The sequence below is a fragment of the Sipha flava genome, unplaced genomic scaffold, assembly GCF_003268045.1.
Source record: "Sipha flava isolate LNK unplaced genomic scaffold, YSA_version1 207_pilon_pilon, whole genome shotgun sequence".
NCBI lineage: Eukaryota > Metazoa > Arthropoda > Insecta > Hemiptera > Aphididae > Sipha > Sipha flava.
In genome coordinates, this window is record NW_020272813.1 from 1,333,353 (window position 1) to 1,354,305 (window position 20,953).

The window sequence follows — 20,953 nt, forward strand, 5'->3', positions numbered from 1 at the left end:
ATTTAATCTTCCTAAAAATGTCTAAAAACGAGTTTTTATTATATTTTTGTAAGAAATACGGTTTCTTTTATAATCATATATGCTGAGCATAGTTTCTATAAAAATACAAAATTATAAAAAGGTTGTGATCTTAAGTAAAAGAGCCATTGAAAGTTTTTTTTGTTATAATTTTAAACATTTTGCAGAAAACGTTAAGACAGTATAATAAGTAAGAAGTTGAGAAGAAGAAAATATGTTGCCTTTGATACTTAGTTTTTCTTTTACAAACTGATTTCAATGGGATCTTAAAAACAATTTAAACTATAACATGTAAAGTATTTCATTATTTTCATGCCAAATTTTACCACAAATTTGATCAAATTTTTAATTCGAGTATTCCCCAAAGGGCCGTGTAAGGGGGGGAGGCATAAGGGGGTGATTTCCTCCGAGCACCCTAGTTTTGTAAAAGTAAGGGGCGCCCTTATCTACACTTAATATGCTACCTGTGCCCAGTGGCCCCCAAAAAAAAAAACGTTGCTCCGGGGCGCTGAAATGTTTGACACGGCTCTGTTTGTACTGAATACATAGAATGCTCAAAGTTTGGGTTCTAAATTTCTGGTCAACAAAACCCATATGATGATCTAACATACCCAATATACTTTCCATTAATCATTATGAATAACTTTGTTCCCTATGTATACTTCTTTCTCCATGGTTAAAAAAAAAAACAAGGAAGGTTTTTGTGTATTTTCAACTATGAAAAATTATCTTTCCAAAACTATATTGTAAAACTAACATAAATTGGATACTCGAGATACGTATAATAAATGTCTTTGGCTTTTATTGTTGTTTGAACACTTTGTAATTTTCATTACTAATTTTTTTTCCTTCATGATTGGTCTGGATCTCATGTGCTTTTATATTTTTTATACTTTGGTCATAATATCGGTCTATTCCAACAACGCAACCATAATCAATAATATTTATAGGATTTTATTACATTAAAAAAAGTTAGTTTTTTTTTAAATACTTATAAAATGATATTTTCAATTTTAATTTCACTATTTTTTTTATTTTTAATTATTTCATTATTCATTTTACTATTTATTCTCAAGAGACAAAATAAACATTATAGAATGGGCGATGCCTGTTTCTACCAAAAGTAGACCTTTCCCTTTTCCACCAATACCCGTTTCCATCAAAAGTGTATCATTTCCTTTTCCACTAATATCCGTTTTCACCAAATGAAATATTGACCACGTTTTTATCAAAACAATTGTATACTACGCTTAAATTAAAAACCATAGCACAGAAATAACTTTATTTAACATATACCATTAATTCAATAAATGTAAAGGCATTATATAATATATACAATATAGGTTGGAAAATGTTAAAATTTATTTAAAAACATGGTCAGATATAAAAAGATGAAAAAATAATATATTATAATATACGATGCCTTAGATATGTAAATTGTAACTATATATATAATTAGTTGATATTTATTAACCATTCCAATAAAAAATTTAAAGTTGTTTAGTACTAGTGTTTTATTTCCACGCTTACTTCCGCTAACTTTAGCCATCATAGAATTATAAATTTTAAAATGTACGTTTTATTTTAATACACACTATTTAATGCACTATTTAAACTGTGCCATCTTTTCACTTGTTCATAAAGTATTTGATTATTTAGATATTATAATGGTTAATGTACATAAAAGTACATGCATAAGTACGATAACGGTGTAACATACAATTAAATACAATAAATGTACAATATACATTGATTATATTGAGTGTATATTTATATATATTTTAAATCAATCCGAAAAACTCATGAAAAGTATAGGTACTTTATCTTATTTGATGGAAACAGACATTGGTGGAAAAGGGAAAGATACAGTTTTGGTGGAAACGGGTATTGGTGGAAAAGGAAAAGATCTACTTTTGGTGAAAACGTGTCACGCCCTATAGAATGAAGTGAGAAAATTAGATGAACTATTAATTAAAAAATCTGCTTAAACTGTATGAAATATAATTTATTCGTATTATTTCATTATCTGCAATTTATTTCTTAAGTAATATATTCTAGGTCAGTGGTGCACAGTATATTTTGATCCATTAACCTACTAATATTATGTAAGTATATAATATATGTTTACTTAAAGTATATAAAAACTGTAATCATATAAATTAAATCATTAATTTTAGGCAATATTAATATTTCTTTAATTTAATAAATCCAAAAAATTAAAAAAAAACTACAAAATTAGATTTTTTTTTGAAAATATAAAATTATATAAAATAATATACTTAATATATAATTATTTTATTTGGTGTTAAATTATTGGAAACCCCTAAATCGCAGATCACTATTCTAGACAGATGGATAATTGATAAAAAATATTGAACAAAATTAATTTCAATCTCAGCATTTTTTCTATGATCATCTGCACTCCAAAAATGCATTATAATATCTACTGGTACACGCAAAAGGAGTAACTTAATGAAACTTATATTTATCGAACAATAAACACATAGTGCTTGGTGACTCGGCTTCTACTTTTGTCGTTTATCATTTTTTATAGTGTTGATAATATGAAATGCATTTTATGCGATAATTATCATTACTATAATTATAATTTTACTCTTGTAACTATATTATATTATTTTTAAAAAGAATAGCATTCAATTGATTTTGTTTTATATACAGTTTAAAATGTAAAAAGAATATTTTAAAAATAATAGTACATCCAATTATCGACCAATTACCATTATTATTATGAATATTATATTGTGATAAAAGTGAAATTATAATTATATGTAATGATTTTTATCATAAAAAATATTTTTTTATAATACCAGTTTTATAAAAGGTGATGAGCGATAAAAATATGAATCCAGCGTCATATTGTGTTTGTCGTTTAGTGAACCCAATTTTCATTAACGTCACTTGTACCAAAATTTATAAATAAAATATTTCATTATCAATTGGTTAGGTTAGCACTTGTGTGATCGAATACATTAACTGTTGCTTGTCCTATTGTATGTCACTTGACTAATTTTTCGGTCGATATCAAAAAAAGTACGAAATTTTGTTTTTACTTTTCTGAAACGTAGTAAAATTGTCACTTATACCTTTTTACCACCGTCGATATGTTATGTCTAGTCAATAAAAATCAAAACAATTTAACCGTCATCGTGTACTAATACTTTCAATGTCACTTTATTTCTTATTTGATAGTCGATAAAAAAGAAAAACATCGAACATCTTAGATGTTAAACCTCCGTGACTGGTATGAAACATAAATTGATTTATTTTGAGCATCACTTAAAAGGGACAACATTGTCAATATAATATCTAACACTCGAAATGGGTAAGAACCTAAAGGAGAAGAAGTAATTTAATAAATTAATTAATATTATATAAGTAAATAAAGTATATTATTCTTAACAATGTTAATTTGATTTGTACAACAATTAGTAAATTATACCCGAGTAAGTATTTAAATATTTAAACTAATTGCTTTTACAAGTGGAATAATTATTTTTAATTTTTTTTTCGTTATTCGAGTTACATTTAACAATGTTTTTACAAATTTAATTATCTATACAATTATTACACCTCTTTTAATAATAACTTAACATAGCTTTAAATATAGAATAACTTAACTTCTTATTTAAATTGTAGCAATGTATTTTACTATCTTTTTTCCATAGAATAATATAATTACATAAAGTTTTAGATCAAATAAAATGGTGTTATTTACAGTATATTCACTTATCTCTCAATATAAATAGTATTGGGCCGTTTTTTTTGTGCCGATTAAAGATAAATCTAATAATAAAATTCAAATGGACTAAGGATCTAAAATTTTCAGTATCAAGTTTAGTTCAATCAAATAATTGTTTCAAAAATATACATGTGTCATACTTATTGAGTTATTGATTTACAAATCTTATATTTGTAATTAAAATCAAAATCAATTACAAAAATAAAAAAATAAAAAAATAATTTAGAAAATTTTAAGTATGGTATATAATATATATATATATATATATATATTATTGTATATTATGCAATTTCTAAGTGTTATATAACAAGTTAAGTTTTAAATATTTTTACACCAAAATTTTGATTTGCTCAATGCCTATAGTTATACTCGATCGTGATAAATATAAATAAAACATAAATCAGTTAGGTTTCGTTTAACCGTTCGTAACCCAATCATTCAAATTTGGATGTGTTTTAATACAAAATAAAAAAAAATTACTGTTATCCGAATGATTTATTAGTTTTTTCTGAAATAAATCATCAATAATATAATAATAATATCATGATGTAGAAATAGAAAAAATCAAATCTTGATTCGTTATTATTTTTTATGTTGTTGATCAAATTATTTATTTTTTATTTAAATTCAAAACTGTTTTTGAAATAAATTTTCTATGTATTTATTTCATCAAACCATTTTTATAGTTGTGCACTGAATTTGAATGAATACAATCAGTTATAATATGTCTTAATATAAGTACAATGTAATAATTGTCATGCTATAATATCCTAGAGATAAAAGTAATAAAAAAAAAAAAAAGTACAATGGACAATATATTATTGTTAAACTTGATAAATTATAACAATATTAGTGACAATTATATTTATTTGATTTGAAAATTGTGTGGGTTTGTGTGTGTAATAATATTGAACAGTGAATGAAATTTGTGTGGGGCACGGCCGGGCACCAAGACATTATGTGTAGGTTTGTATTTTATATTGATCTTATAGTTCAGCTGTATACTACGCATAAATGTATAATATAATAGTTTTAAAATTTTATACAGGTACGTTTGTATCGTTGTAATTTTTTCGTCATGTGCACTACGGGTTCGTATTATTACTTAGATTTTGAATAAATATATGATCCATATTTCTGCGCCTAAATAAGTTACAGTCCATAAAGTTTCTCCTTAAGATGAGGAAACCGTGAGAATTTGGCCAGCGAACAAGTACTATTATATTAATATATAATATAAACAGAGGGTCAACAATGTATATAGTATAGCGTGTAACATAATAATAAGTTGTCACATTGTTTGGGTCTTTTTATGACGGCTGTTTTCGGCGTAAAAATTCCAAGTCGATGGTCATTGCCACATTTTTCCATGTGGAAATCTCGACAGAACGTATACGTTTACCGTTAAGGTAAATACTCTAGTTGAAAAAACGACACACATCTCTCAATTAATAGCCACACACAACCCGGAGAATTAAATGTCGGAAAAACGAATTTTGAAACATCAAAAACGATATATTACGAACTTTCGGCAACAAAAAATGAAGAATGTACAAAATAGTTAGGTTTAAATGTTAAGCCATTGATTGTGGTAGAAATTTAGTATGATAATAACTGGACGAATAATAAAATATACAGCTACTATATAACTTATCGACAGTTATAAAGAGCGTATTAAATTTCGATTTTATGATCGAAATTATAATTAAGATATTACAATTATAATTTATAATTTACAAAACGGTTTTTTGTGCTTCCTGAAAAATGTCAAATGTGCGCGAACAAAGTTTCGTCAACTTATTGCATTGTAATTGTAATACGTTTATAAATATTCAGTGGCTTATAATTATGGACGGGGAACACTATGTTGGTATCAAACTGAAACGGTATGGTTATCATTGTTTGTAGGAATCTTATTATGTACTTTTTACTTTTGTTAAATTTATTTTAATATGCACGAAAATTTGTTTTTATTTTTAAGATTAAGAGAAAAAACGAATTTGATACTACGGTAAATTGCAACTTAAGAATCGATTAGGTTTCGTAATGGAGGCAGCAAAAAAAATAAAAATTGGTTGCAACTAGGGATGCGCAAACAACATCAATACAGTAAAAACTGTTTTGTAGAAAATCTAAGTGTCCTCAGGAGAGCAGTCCTGCACCGTGCGGATGAAAAAGACTTTGAGCAACATTATTCTTAGGAAACAATGATTGTCAAGTTCCTCGATGCAAAACAACTGACAACGATAAACGCATATTTTATTAGCATATACATTTTTTTTTAACAGTAGATACTTTTTTTCGAATTATACATTTATTTCATAATAAATAAAACCAATCGATTATTAGAAATATATTTCACCTTGGTCGAAAAGTGTTCCTAATAAGCGGCTTCTATTGTACTATCGTTTCATCGATAATACAGTCTAAAAATTTCGAAAATATCGATTTATCGATATATTATCGATATACCTATTATAACTATTATTTTCATTCTCTCTTTTAATGTTATTTTACATGATAAAAAGTCATAATAATTACTTTGATTATCGACTATTGGAGTCAGCGCTAATGGGAAGTTTTCCGGGGCCCGGAACAGATTTTGTTACTGAGCCCAAGACATTTTTTTCGTGAAGACAAAATATATTTTATTAGACGGTCTAGTACTCGTATGCAATATTTTTCTATTTTACATAAATTATATAAAAATATTTTTTCGTTTGTATGAATATTATGTTTTATCATCAAAACGTCAACAATATATTATTATTTATTAATTTATTATTATTATTATATTATTTATACTACAATATAGGTACCTACTAAATATAATATTGAAGTTAGATATTAAAATACCATGTACATTTACACGTGATAGAGGGAACTTGTTATTTAATTTTAAAAACAATATTATGTGGTAGACTTGCTAATGATTAAATTCCATAAAAAGCGCCGAGCCCTGAGTAGCTGTCCCTTCTGCTTTGCTCTTCCGCCGGGGCAGTTTGGGGAAACGTATTTGTTAATATTATAGATACTAGGTATATTACCGCGAACTCGACGATAGTTTTCATACCAAGATTCCTTGAATTCTCTGCGACACTCATCGACAATGTGTTGTTAAACCATAAATAAAAGTTAAACTAAGATCTATAGTCGAAATAAATATAGACTATAAAGTATAAGTAATATAATATTTACACTTTACAGTGCCTGCTTTCGTCCATCGTTTGTTAATAACTGCAAACAATTAATTATTTATCTGTGTAAAACGTGTATCACTGTGATTTTCAATATTATTGATTTATTTTTGTATGAATAAATTGTAAAAATAAGTTTAAATATATTTATAACAAAAGTGAAATTTCGAGGTGGAAAAGTGGAGTTCTTCACGTACCTCGAGGTACGTGAAATATAGTAGATCTACTATATTTCACTAAAGTCAATCAATATTTTTAGAAGTATAAAATTTCTACAAAAGTTTATAAAACGCGGAGATGGTGTTCAAAATTTAAGAAGCTATTTAATTACCGAAAGTAAAAAGGGAACTGATAAAAAGATAAAATTGCAGTACACATTAGAGAATGTTAACAAAAAACAAACATTAGGTAAAAAAACCGGTACGTATAAAAAATTTGTATTTCTACAATCCATAGATGATAAGTTTTGGCTTTGATATTCTACTATTTTTAACTTATAACTTGTAAATATACAATTTGAAAATTGTTTAAATATACAATAGCCAATTATAAATTATAATATTAATCTATACATTTATATCGATGTATTAATGAATCAATATTTCGAACCATTATCGTTTTTGCGCAACCTTAGTAACAACTGCGTCGATCGAACGTGCTACGAGTGACGTTTGCGATCGAATCTGACCAGTATCCCGCTGAAATATACGTAATAGTGACGTAGTGGGGACGGAAGGACGAGAGAGGGTAAATGAGCTGGTTGAACCGCACACGACCGAACAGTCGCGCGTTACCGAAACACCATGGACGGTCGTCGCGCGGTAACGTACCGGTCGTGGTCGTGGTCTAGGTCGCGATCGTGGTTATGGTCGCAAATAGTCTTCTGCTGTTGCGCTGCCGTTCTGTTAGTGACGTCGATAAATGGCGAGGTTGACGCGAGAGAACCGGTTGAAGCTTCCTCCGCCTTCGAATCACGGTGTCCGAACGATGGATGTGCCGCAGCAAATTGTCCGCACAATCAGGAAGTATGTCTACTGGGTCTGGTACCGGACCGTTGCGGTTGCTGTGCAAATGGCGTGTGCGGTCTGGCCGAGTCGCAAGAGTGTGACGCGATCAGCCGTCCGTGCGCAAACAACTTGGAGTGCGTCAAGATGGTAATAACATAATTATAGTGCTGTTCCTAAGTGAATCTCATGTATCATAATTAAAATACAGGACAGATATATGGAACATAATCGCGAAGCATATCAATCGGCCCCATTGCCACCATTGTGCACGCGAGTTAATTGTTTAAAATCGCCACCACAGTTGCTCAACCTCCCGCGTTACTTATGACGTATGCGTAATAATGATTTTGGGGCCGAACGTTATGTTTCACGTACCGACCACACTATATGTAGTTCAATACACAACCTAACAGTGGTGTGTTGAATGGAGTAATCGAGAGGCAGCGCCTTTCAGTTTTGCGAATGGGTGGTGGGTTGATATATTTTTAGTTTCATAATTATGAGTATAGGAAAATAATACACAAAAATATATTTTAATATTGACATAAGCGGAAGCTAGTGTCCAGTGGCCACTTGCTAGTAACAACAAGTAACAAATATTTATTATAAGCGAGCAATGGGTACATTTGATATAGTGTTTATCACTGTGGCCTTGTGTGTTGTTAATTTTCAGATACATTGTTTTGATTTTTATATACAGTTATTATTCAATAGAATCTCCTGCAGGGCGGGTGGATATAAAAACATACTTGTTTCGGAAAATATTTGAGTTCGCCAGGCCATTACTATCTAGTGTATATGATCAAAGATAATATTAGAATATAGTCTTGCCAAGCCCTGATTAAAGTATACAGTGCTACAGGACCACAGGATTTTCTTTCCAATTTATAAAGAAGAAGAACCGTTTAATTTAAAATCATTACTGCTACGAATGTGTACACGATTGAGTATGTGTAATGAACAATGAATATGTAACAGAATGAAGAAACTTTTTTTTTGTAATTTATATTATTTTTACCAATTTAAAAAGGCGCTTCATAAATAATTAGACTCAGATACTCTATTTATTCGAATTAAAGCTTGCGTATTACATGATGTTAGCGAAAGGTTGATCATAAACACTGCTGAGTGGAAAAACTTTGAGGAATCTTCAAGAAAAATATACTCAATACCTATCCAAAATGTATATAAAAAAAAAAATGTATAGGTAAGATTGTGACAGTGCTTTATAATAGGTGAGAAAACAGTTCTAAATAGGTGAAGTATTCCAAAAGTTTCGAACGAATATATTGAAAACAGTACTGAAATACTCATCATAATTTTATGTGGTTTTCAATGAACATATATTTTCAACGTATGTAACAACTGGTAGAAAATGCATGTTCAACTATAAATGCTCAGAGAAATTATTACATAAATAATGATTTCTCAACAATTAATTGTTACTATGTGTATTGTACACATCAATACGATGCACGTTAAAAAGCAACTTAATTATGTATGGTAAATTATAATTTGTAACCTAATGCGATGAAGAAGAATTTGACCACTCATACTCCTCTCACAACTCATTAAAACATGTTTATTAAAACTATCATTTGGATTTATTGTTTAACTACTTATTTCGAGAGTATTGAACAGTTACCGAAGTATATTCACCTGCGAGAGACCGTTTAGTAAGAGTATCACAGAGGGTCGAAGGGGTAAAATAGATATTTGTTTGTTTTTTTAATTTTACTTGTACAGGTGAAACTATAAATTTCAATTAGACTCGGCTAAAAGTTTATATAAGATCCATTAAATAAAGTTTTTTAATACGAGAAAATATGTTGGTGGCTGCCGTTCATTAAATTACCTGTTAATAATACGAACATAACAAATTTATTAAAAAAATTATTGAAAAGAAAGAAAGTCATTATTGTTTAAAACTATTAAATATTGATAGCTTTTCTTAAAAACGCATATTTTTATACACTGTCGTCTTATCAGCCATATTGATTTTTAAACTTAAGTTTAAAACATGAAAACCGGTGTTTGCTTAGTATATTAAGACCATATTAATATAAATACAGTCCATAGTCACATTTTCGGAAATAAAACCATAAAAGGCATGCATTTATTACTGAAACCATTTTTTTTTTTTTTTTGGCTTATATATCTTGCATTTACCATTCACATTTGTTGTAAAAAAAACATTTATAGTAGTATAATAATTGTAGATCATTGCCTGTAGAATCTTACATTTATTTATATTTTAAATACTACAAGGGCTACTTTCAGACGATGACTATTCGATTCGATTTTTTCATGTATACGGTTTTATCGAATACGAGACAACGATTCACACGAGAACTCTTCGATACGATTTCTTCACGTACCTAGGGGTTTTGAGTTACGGAAAATGTTTTGTAACAGCATTGTAGTCTACTCGGTAATAGTGTTAGAAGTTGGCACATAATCGACCTCATGGATTCACGTGTTCCATTTCTTTTATACTAGTACAGATGTTCAATGACATATAGTATATGTCATATACCATAAATTAGGTTGTTCTTCAATTAATGAAATAAATAATTCTATTGGTTTATTGAAATTGTCTTCCAACTTCCATCTTCCAAACAACACGTCGAACATATAGCTGATAACCACTGGGAAAACGTTGAAAACTACTTCAAGATACGGGAAAAAATTGTTTGTGTGGACGACACAATATAAAGGTAATTACTACTTTATCATGTATTCGTTAAAACTTATTCAATATTTATCAAATCATAGTGACAAGTTTATACGGGTATTTGAGAAAAAAAAAAATCACGAATACGAGATTTTTCCGCACGGACTTTCTGTGTACGTGCAAATTTAACACGCGCTGCCACTACTATATTTGATAAAATTCCATATACAGTTAACGGAAAAAAAACATTGCCGCCTAAACGTAGCCAAACGGTAAATAATAAATGTTAATCTAATTTTCATGTTATTTTTGTTTACATTTTATCTCTGGCATTATTAGACTAGGCTTTAGTCTAGTTGTCCGTATAATTTTGCCCACTTTTCGATTTCATAGAATATCCTATAGGATCTTATTTTCTCTCGACACTATACCCTGAATCCTTCAACTAAATAAAATATATGAAATTTATTTTATTTTTTTATTTTTATATAAACATATTCATCCATTTGTGAGATTACTAAATGTATTAAATGTAATGTCTGAGATAAGAAATAGAAAAGTGGAATACATTCCATGACTTCACTATTACATTGATGGACATCCTCATCTATAGGTTCTAAACGTATTAATAGCTATTTTTCCAATCGGTTAGAACATTTTTTTCTGATTAACCTAATTACCTAATCACACTCAGTCATGTCACATTAACCAACACAACAACAATCGATTTAGGTACGTCTGCGCGTATAGGATTCTTTAACTTCATATACTACTGATATATGTTGGTATACCTACTTATATATAAATATACGTATATACACTTACGATAGAGTAACTATTCTATACGATATTTTTGGTTGAGCGTGTTTGCATTTTATTGAACGTAATATTGTGATCTTGCATTATTATTACATATAGTTCTATACACGTTGTTACGTATTTTTATTTCCAAGGGTGCGAGCTCTTTAGAGACTACCACATGCTCGTTGTATGCAATTTAATTAGAGCTGGTGTTTTTTTTTTTATACCCCAAGGGTACAAAAAATAGTAGTGATATGTAAAAACAAAAAATATTGACGTTCCATGTGTGAAAGAATAAATTGTTAAAAATGAGTCTACTACAAAAAGGATAAAAATAAATTATAATGTATGCTTGAAGGTTCTGAAAGAAAACTAGGTAACTCTATAATTGACAATAATCTTATCTAAGATAAGTTATCTTTTCGTCGAAGGTCGAACACTGAAACATTTCCACAGATTTACTATTTTATTTATATTTACTCGCCAACAATATTATAGTCTATCAGTAAGTTTAGAATCACTATTAATATTAGAAGTTGGATGGAAATTATGATTTTATAAACCAGTGATGATGAAGTTTAAATAAATATAATATATCGTATAACATTTTTATTACAAGAAAAAATCTAATTGAAAAAAAATTAAAAACATAATTTATGCATATTTTAATTTTTAAATAAACACGAAGGACCTAATCTTGATGGTTTTTTGGGGGTCATTATCTCCATAACCCCCTCCTAATCCGAGCCTGAGCTATGCTTGAATGTGTCTGTGCATTTTTAATGTCTGTCTATAGATGTATAATTGTATATTTTACTCATGTTCAGAAACTTTAATAAATAAATAGGGTGTATGTATATGTTGTATATGTGTATATTCTCAGCGGCTAACGGTGTATTTACAGTATGTTTACTTGGTAATCAAGATGGCTTCATGATTGCGTTCATAGTCAAAAGTTTTGATTAACCCGACGGCGTCGCCTTATACTGCGCAATATCTTGTTGGAAGTATTGACAAAGAAAAACGTCGATTTCAGAATCATGAAAATATTTAGGATCGTGTGCTTGGCGACTTCCGACCAGATTAGATATTTCAGAAAAAAAAACATATAGATTGATTTTAACGTAACTTGAAAAACAAAGATTTATTGAACGTTCCCTTACAGAAATTGAAGTTATGTTGTAATGAGTAAATTGATAAGTATCAATTTATTATTTATAGTTCTATAATTTCTCACACACACATACACACACACACATATATATATATATATATATATATATATATATATATATGTGTGTATGTGTATACGTTATACAATGCAAAGGCTGTCAGAAAACATATTAGTTCGTGTGAATACATATTATAGTGTCCGGTGTACATGATCGAGTGTAATCCACGAGTGTGTGTGTGTGTGTGTGTGTGTGTGTATAATTTAAGGAAACAACTGGTCGTTATAGTTCACAATACTCGACAAAACAATGCGATAACCCTTAACGTCGTTTACGTTACGTTTGCATACACCCCATTGCATATTATAATAAAAAACAAACACTAGTTTTTTAATATTGTTATGCAACTACTATATACGAGTATTACCTTCTATGTATTATTATGGCTGGCAGTTGTACATACATATATATATGTAGTGTAAGATAACCGCGCGATATTACTCTGTATGTATATACACTTCGATTACATGCGTGAATTATTATACATAAATACTAAAAGTCAAATCGAGTTCCAAATCGTTTGATTGGTGAATACACAAACGATTTTAACTGAAGGTATTTTCGGAAGTATTGAAGGTTTTCCGCTATTGAATGTTATTTTTTATTAATCTTCATCATTATTTCCATACCCTTTACTTTCGTTTAAACACAAAATATACTATAGCGTGTTCAGATTTCTTTTTAGGTGAGCACGCTTATACATTATACATAATATTTATTTGATGAAGTTAGTTTATTCATAAATACAAATAATATTTTATTTTTTTTTAAATTGATGTGTATATCATATAATATTTTGTTAGAAATACATTTATACTATACAGCATACATGTTATACATCATATTATCATTTGTTCCATGGAACAGCAAACTTTTTAGGATTTATAGCGACGAAACTGGTGGGAACCCCGTGTATAAAGTATTATGAAGAAGTCATTTTATTTTACTCGTATATTTTCGACTTCCGGAGGCTTATTTTAAAGTAGGCAATGGTGATGCGGGCTTTAGGCGATAAATTTACGCTGATTGTTATTCATTCATCATGTCAGTACATCGATAGGGACTGCTGGGAAGGTCGAGAATGACAACAATGCACTGGAGCTTCAGGGCGCCAAAAATGTAAATACGTCTTTGATCCCCACCGTCTATATTTCGAGTATAAGCTTTAAATGGCTTAGGCTATAATATAGTATATAAAGTATATTTTACTCGGAAATATATATTAAAATTATTTAAAAAAAATAAAAACAACAAAGTTATGTCTTTATTGAACAATAATATATATATACGAGTATCTATCAACATTGAAGAATTGTTGTTTAAATACGAATACATTGTAACAGTCTACAATTAATATAACGATGTATACAATATCAAGTAATAACAATACGTTCATATGTAAGTTAATGGAACAGTTTTTTAAATCATTAAAAATTCCAAAAATGAATAAATCAATAGCTACTTAAAAGGTAATCGTTCTGTATGTTTTATTAATGACCGTGAATTCAGAAGTTGTTAACAATTAATGGTCAATGTATTTCGTGTTGACAAAAACATTGATTTTAGCTGACCGATTACGGAAACGATCAAACTTTAAACGCATGGGTCATTTAATTCTGATATTAACATTGAAAAATATGTCGACGCTTACACAACGACATATGGCAGTGTCTTTATAGCCTATAAAATGTTTGTATTTGAGTTATTTACGTGACTATAACATTTTTGATAATACAAGTACAATCTGCAGGACGAAACGATACTGAAAAGGACTCTTACCTACATATTTAAGCTATATACAATCTAATAATATTTCCAAGTATGTATGGTGTAATACATATTTTTATATCTGTCATAAATTTCATATCGAAATACCACGTGTTTTGAATTATATGACAATACTGCAATATTAATATATTATATATTGGGTTAAAAACGGGGACAACATTATCGTCAGAAAATTGTAAACATTTAAATGTGTGGCTAAGTAAAAAATAGTCCAGGTACTAAACGAATGTGTTTACAGGTGTTCTGGTTTCGTATCTTTATATTTAATTTTGGGTGATTAAGAAACATCACGATCGAAAACCATCCAAAGTATACTACTTAAATACTATTTGAAAAATATTATATCCGATTTATCGGAAAACTCTTCGATTTAATAGTTCGCAAGGAGGATTCGGACGCATAAATATTTTTTCGTTTACGCTTTGACAAAAGTTAATCCTACAATATTATATATGATTGTATTCGACTGTTGAACATAACATAATAATAATATTATTATTCTGTGCAGATTGGAGTGGGTTTAAAATATATTTCACCCAGTGAAGATTGAAAAGATCTTATCAAAGAAATGTTGCACTGGCGATATTCGTATAGGTAGTTGTTGTTCTTGCCATTTATCCGAACAACATTTAACGACCTTTTTTCAGTTACAATGTGCATGTTCGACTCTCAATCAATGGAATACACACACACACACGGAACAGTCTATAAGTGTATACATATATGTATATACATAAGAGGAACATTATTAGGAGCATATATATGTTGAATACGTGGATAAAATGTTCGTATAAAAATTAAAACGATTTCCTTTAAAAAGGTTATTTGTTGAGCCGTACACGTACGACCTGCGTCGGTTAAACATAGAAACATAAGAGTGCACGCGTAATCACTGAATATCTATAGCGCTTGTCCCGCACTTGTAATCATTCTTTTCCACGAGTCGACCGATGTTGAATTTATCTTTCTCACAACTACCCTGCACACGTTCTTAATTTTCTTTGATGTTTTGTGCTACACAATTTTGTCTCGTTTCATGGCAATCACTTTGTCGGCACATAACGTGCGAAATTTTTAATTCTGCATTGCATTCCTATCATTACTTGCATCGTAATAGATGATTGATCAGAGTGAACCATCTTCATTAAATTTTTTATTTTAATACAAAACAACAGTCAAAGTAACGGATTTTTATTATTCGTCGTAACTTTGTAAAAAATAATAAGTTTCGATAGTATTATTATTAAATACAAGTATATATAAATCAATGATAACATTATACCCTTGATTAAAATATTGACTAGTACAACGGTTTAATAGAAATTGTGAGCTGTTATCCGAGCGAGTGGAGCTAATTAATAGTAAATATTATAACGCGCGTACAAACCGAAGATTTTTTTATGAATTTATACCATCGTATTCGCAGCTCCTGAATATGATAACGACTGCTCTATGAGTTTGTCCAAAATTAATTAATTGGCAAAGAAAGGTGGATATACACGACGATAGGTACTCGTAAAAAGTCCTTAGTTATAATACACATAATATATTATCACTTCTGTCTGCTATTGTCGTGAATACGATGTAGTATGACTACTGCACTATATTCACTATATTATATTATAATATATACGCATTATACACGGACATCGCGTAGTAAACCATTGAAAACATATTATATACGTTTAATATTATTGTAGTACTGTACCCACATAATATAATTATAATAAAATAGTAAATTTATTTCTGCAACAACGTGATAATCCTTCAGTCTTTTATGTATTTATTTTTGCTACGTTATTCGTATCTGATACCGTAACATCTAATATCACAACACAATAAACTTATATTTATTGATTTATTTTTTTAATCTGAAACAACTGTCTTAACATTTTCTTGCAGCATCAAAAAAATCAATAATCAAATTAGTTACAAGTTAAAATTGAACATTTCTCCGTCTTTTCTCGTGGTACACATCGTAGTCTAGCTTTATAGCATTTATAATTTATTATACACTTTAAGTAAAAATACTTTCCAAGGTAAAGGCTGAATGGTTATTATTTTATATTATTTTATTAGAAATTATAATAATCCGAGAAGTTAACCAACGTAGGGCAAAGTCAACACGATAGCTGGGTTTGATATTATTTTAGTACTTTTAATTTTTCAGTGATTTTATTTAGTAAAATAATCTTGGTAGATTTAATAAGAATGCCTATGAAAATAGTTGTAAACTGCAAAGGATATCACTTCTTGTCCATATATCGAACCCAATCTTGAATCCATGTATTCACACGCACAAAACTATTTTGATCTAGTAATGTGGCATGTGAGTAAATATAAAGATTAAATACATAAATTAAGACTTTTGTTGTTGTTGTTGTATTTTAAAGTTTTTTTACTACGGCGGAAGTAAATTTTACTAAATATTGCATTTACAAACGTCTCCTATGTCATATTACTGCGGTCCGCAATAATAATTTGATATATATCACCGTTTGTTGGCCCCTTAGTATTATTTTATATTAAATCATTGTTGTGTTTGGCGCTTTCCGGTCCTGCGAAGAAAGATGGCGTGGGCACAAAGACGGAAGTGTTGTACCGATGCGCGTGCAAAGAGAAAGAAATGGTGTGCGGGTCGGACAATAGGACGTACTCGAACGTTTGTCAGCTGAACGAAGCGATCTCCAAGCTCGGTAACAACAGGACACTCATCTCCATACAATACTGGGGACCGTGTCAGTCGGGTAAATAGACGAAACATTATTTAATCTCAAAACGTATTCATACATTAATAATCTTTGTCCTTCTCCCTCATCGAGTAACAGTCATTGATCGCATTTATATTCATTTAAAAGTTAATACTTAACACTCCTTGTATATATCAAGTACGGGTGCACTAAAACCGATACTTACGTGTTACTCTCGTATTGCTTTTCAATTGAGTTTTACATCAAATATTCCTTTCTGATTTTTTTTTTTTTTAGTTTTTTAGTGAATAAAGGTATTTATACTTCCTCGGCTTAAATATTCGACTACTTTATTTTTATGATTTCCCTTTATAGAAATAAAACCAAACGGCGTCATGCGAAGAAACCGTTGAAAGAAAGTCTTAATATTTTTTATAATTTTTCTGTATAATTTCTGTAATAATATAAAATATGATAAGGGTTTTAAACGCCTTGTAGGTACCTATAGTACTATATACTTTATAATACTACAATGGTATATAACCATATGCTCGTGACATGTATACGTTTATTTTAAATAAATTAAATTACAAAACAATTAAAACCTGTCAGGTAGTGGTTGTTCCTCATAATGTTTAATATTATAATAAAATACTTTACTATTGAATTTTAGCCCCTGTAATCAAGTCGGCTCCGAAGAACTTTGCTGGCATTATTGGACAACCCGCCGTGTTCGATTGTGAAATCAATGGATACCCAGTGCCCAGCATTAATTGGCAGTTCACGGACATGCTCGGGATTACTAAATCGTTACCAGGTGCGTTATTATCGAAGGTTTAAGAGACGAATTAACAACGTACGTCTTTAATATTAACCTTAATATTGATAGTTAATGTATTTAGAAATTAGTAAATATATACAAGATAGTATTTATTATATATTTATATATTTATTGATTTATATCGATCAATATATAGATACACATTATTTTATAGAAAAATAACATGTTATGCATTTATTCTTACGTATGATTTTACGATTTATTTTCAAATCACATTTTCTTTTCGCACATATGACAAAGAAAATTATTCAGCAATAAAAGCAGACTTTATTTCGTTTTTTATTTTTAATGATTGGATGAAAATTAAAAAAATCACAATAAATAACGTCAGTTCTTCAAAGGAATTAGTATGAAAAAAGTTTCAATTCTTACCTTTTATTTATGAATAAATAAACAAAATATGTACCTTTAATTATTATGATTATAATTAATAAGGACTTAAATATTATCACGACATAGGTATATGTTGATGACAATGAACTACTAATCGATTGTTATTATATGATTACATTCAATGACAACCAAAAATAAGTTTGTAAATTATATAAGCATTGAAATAAAATCTTATTTTTTTCCACAATGTCATTAAGAATATGAAATAAATTTATATTAGAATTCAATTGGTAAATGTTCTTGAAATGAAAGTCGCAGGGTATTTTCTCTCTAAACTGGCCCACATAAAAATAAAACGACAGAAACTCGTAGAATAAGAATCGTTTCTAGAATATGATAATAAATAATAATAGTTATCGGTTTTCAGATGTAATATGGACGTGTTATCCACCCTAAATCTATCCACGTGTGAAGGATTCTTGTTTTTTGTATAGTGTATTCTGTAGAAAGAATTGAAATATTTATGTGAAACTACAATATAGTGCGCTACGACTATACTTATTGTGTTTGATTTATTATCTTTTTACTCGAAAATACACCGAATAGATGTAATAATAGTATTTTGTGAGGAAAAATTCGTTACAACATGAACGGACACGTCGAAAAGTCTAGCAGTGTATTTTTTTTCAAGATAATACACAAATATACAGAATTATTGGTACTTTTTTTCCCTTGTCTATGGCATTCATCTTATTGTACTACATCGTAAAATATCAGAAAAGAATAAATTTCACTCTGTAACATTAGAAACATTGAATACTACCGGGTTTTAATTCAATTCCATATTTACGCCGGACCGATCGAATTCAAACGATATTTAACTTTTAACGATTTCATACACACTAGTTATAACCAAATTAACTTCTAACCACATTAAAATTATGAGTTAAATGAAGAATATATAAATTGTACATTGATATTATTTTTTTCTTGTAATCAAACTTTAAATAAGAAAATTTCATAAAATTATCAAGTAGTATCTTATTAGATCGGTAATGGTAAATGGAACAGGGACCATATCTATATCAGCGGTTCCCAAACTGTTAGGCACACCTCACAATTTGGGGAAGCACAAGACAAATATTTTTATTATATTTTACACTAACATATATTTATATATAGGTAAACAATAATTTTCTTATATTTTAATAATAAAATATTTAGTTTTATTTATTCGTGGAGGGAGGTGCGATTAAATTTGTTAGGTTTTGGGGATGTGTGATCCATAAAAGTTTGGAAACCGCTATTCTACATGATAATTAAATAAATAATTGAACTAAAAAGTGATTTATCGAAAAAATTTCAAAATTGTTAACACTCTAGAGTATATCATGGGTTGATCAAAAGTGGATTCCGTACGATTAGAAATAACCGTATCAACGACTTAAATGTAAAACAACCGTGCCATCGTCGTCTAATCAGTGGCTTACGTGACTTAGTACATGCTTTCACAAATAACGATTATGAATAGTCTTATTTTTGTATAATTGCGTTCATTTAATTTCACTTGTCTTCGCCACAAATATTTATTTATAAATATTATTTATTAATAATTGACAGTAAGAACGACGATATTGATGTTGAACTACTAATCTCATTAGTAGAAACTAAACCTGTCTTATGGGTTGATTCCTTACAGTCACCTTGGGCCTATTGATTTATAAAAATTTAAATGGTATAAGAAAGGATCGAAAAGAAGTATGAATCGACTTAAAATCAGATTTATCAGATATAGTGTTTGATATCTCATAAATATAATGTAAAACAAACTATAACCATAAATTTATTATACATTGTAAAAATAATAGGAAAATGTTGTCCAATCAGTTATTGTTGTGTTAAGTCAGAAATTACAACAAAGTTCTCACGAATTAAAACAAAAATATATTCATATATTTATTAAGTTATTTTTTACTAAATAACAAGTTTAAGATCCAAAATTTTTATCCGTATATTTAATAAGTAAATAAGTAATACGATTAACTAGAACATATTCGACCTAATATGTACTTATACTATTGGCACGGAATTTGAATAATTACTGAATGTCTTCAGCCACATCAACATTCTATCCAAAAAATATTGTGAAACATTCAGTTTCAATCATACATTTATTAAATTTTCAATTCTTAAATACCATATGTGTTCATTGTTTATATTGTGTAGGTGACGATACGTTACTTGCAATACAAACTAGAGGAGGACCAGATCGCCATACAGTTTCTTCATGGGTACAAATAATGGAATTCAAACATATTCATTCAGGAAACTATACTTGTCTTGGTACAAATAAAGTGGACACGGTTGTGGCTTCAGCAGTATTGGACATCAGAAAAATGACTTAGAACATTTCATACAATACAACAATTGAATACTATACTCAAGATAAAGTGTATGTTTAGAATATAATTTTGTGTATTGTAATAAAATATTATACTTATATATATATATATATATATAATATTTAGTATCACTTTTAATTTTTACATGTAATTTTTCTTTTTCAATTTAAACCAAAAAATAATAAGTTTTTTCTACTTCATTATTGTATC

The 20,953-nt window shown here is 28.8% G+C and overlaps 1 protein-coding gene across 1 annotated transcript; it reads left to right on the forward strand.

Moving 5' to 3' along the window:
• Positions 1-7,744: 7,744 nt before the first annotated feature.
• LOC112682612 (insulin-like growth factor-binding protein-related protein 1) lies at positions 7,745-20,824 on the forward strand. The gene is made up of 4 exons (XM_025553257.1): positions 7,745-8,129; positions 17,044-17,224; positions 17,841-17,984; positions 20,568-20,824. Exons 1-4 carry the CDS (start codon positions 7,779-7,781, stop codon positions 20,744-20,746), a joined length of 855 nt encoding a protein of 284 aa, XP_025409042.1. The 5' UTR covers positions 7,745-7,778; the 3' UTR covers positions 20,747-20,824.
• The last annotated feature ends 129 nt before the right edge of the window (positions 20,825-20,953 follow it).

What these genes read in the sequence shown, in the direction of transcription:
- LOC112682612 (XM_025553257.1), top strand. Translation starts at nt 7,779, where the DNA reads ATGGACGGTCGTCGCGCGGTAACGTACCGGTCGTGGTCGTGGTCTAGG. An exon ending in CTGGGGACCGTGTCAGTCGG is followed by an intron (nt 17,225 to 17,840) that starts GTAAATAGACGA and finishes ATTGAATTTTAG; the next exon opens with CCCCTGTAATCAAGTCGGCT. An exon ending in GATTACTAAATCGTTACCAG is followed by an intron (nt 17,985 to 20,567) that starts GTGCGTTATTAT and finishes TATATTGTGTAG; the next exon opens with GTGACGATACGTTACTTGCA.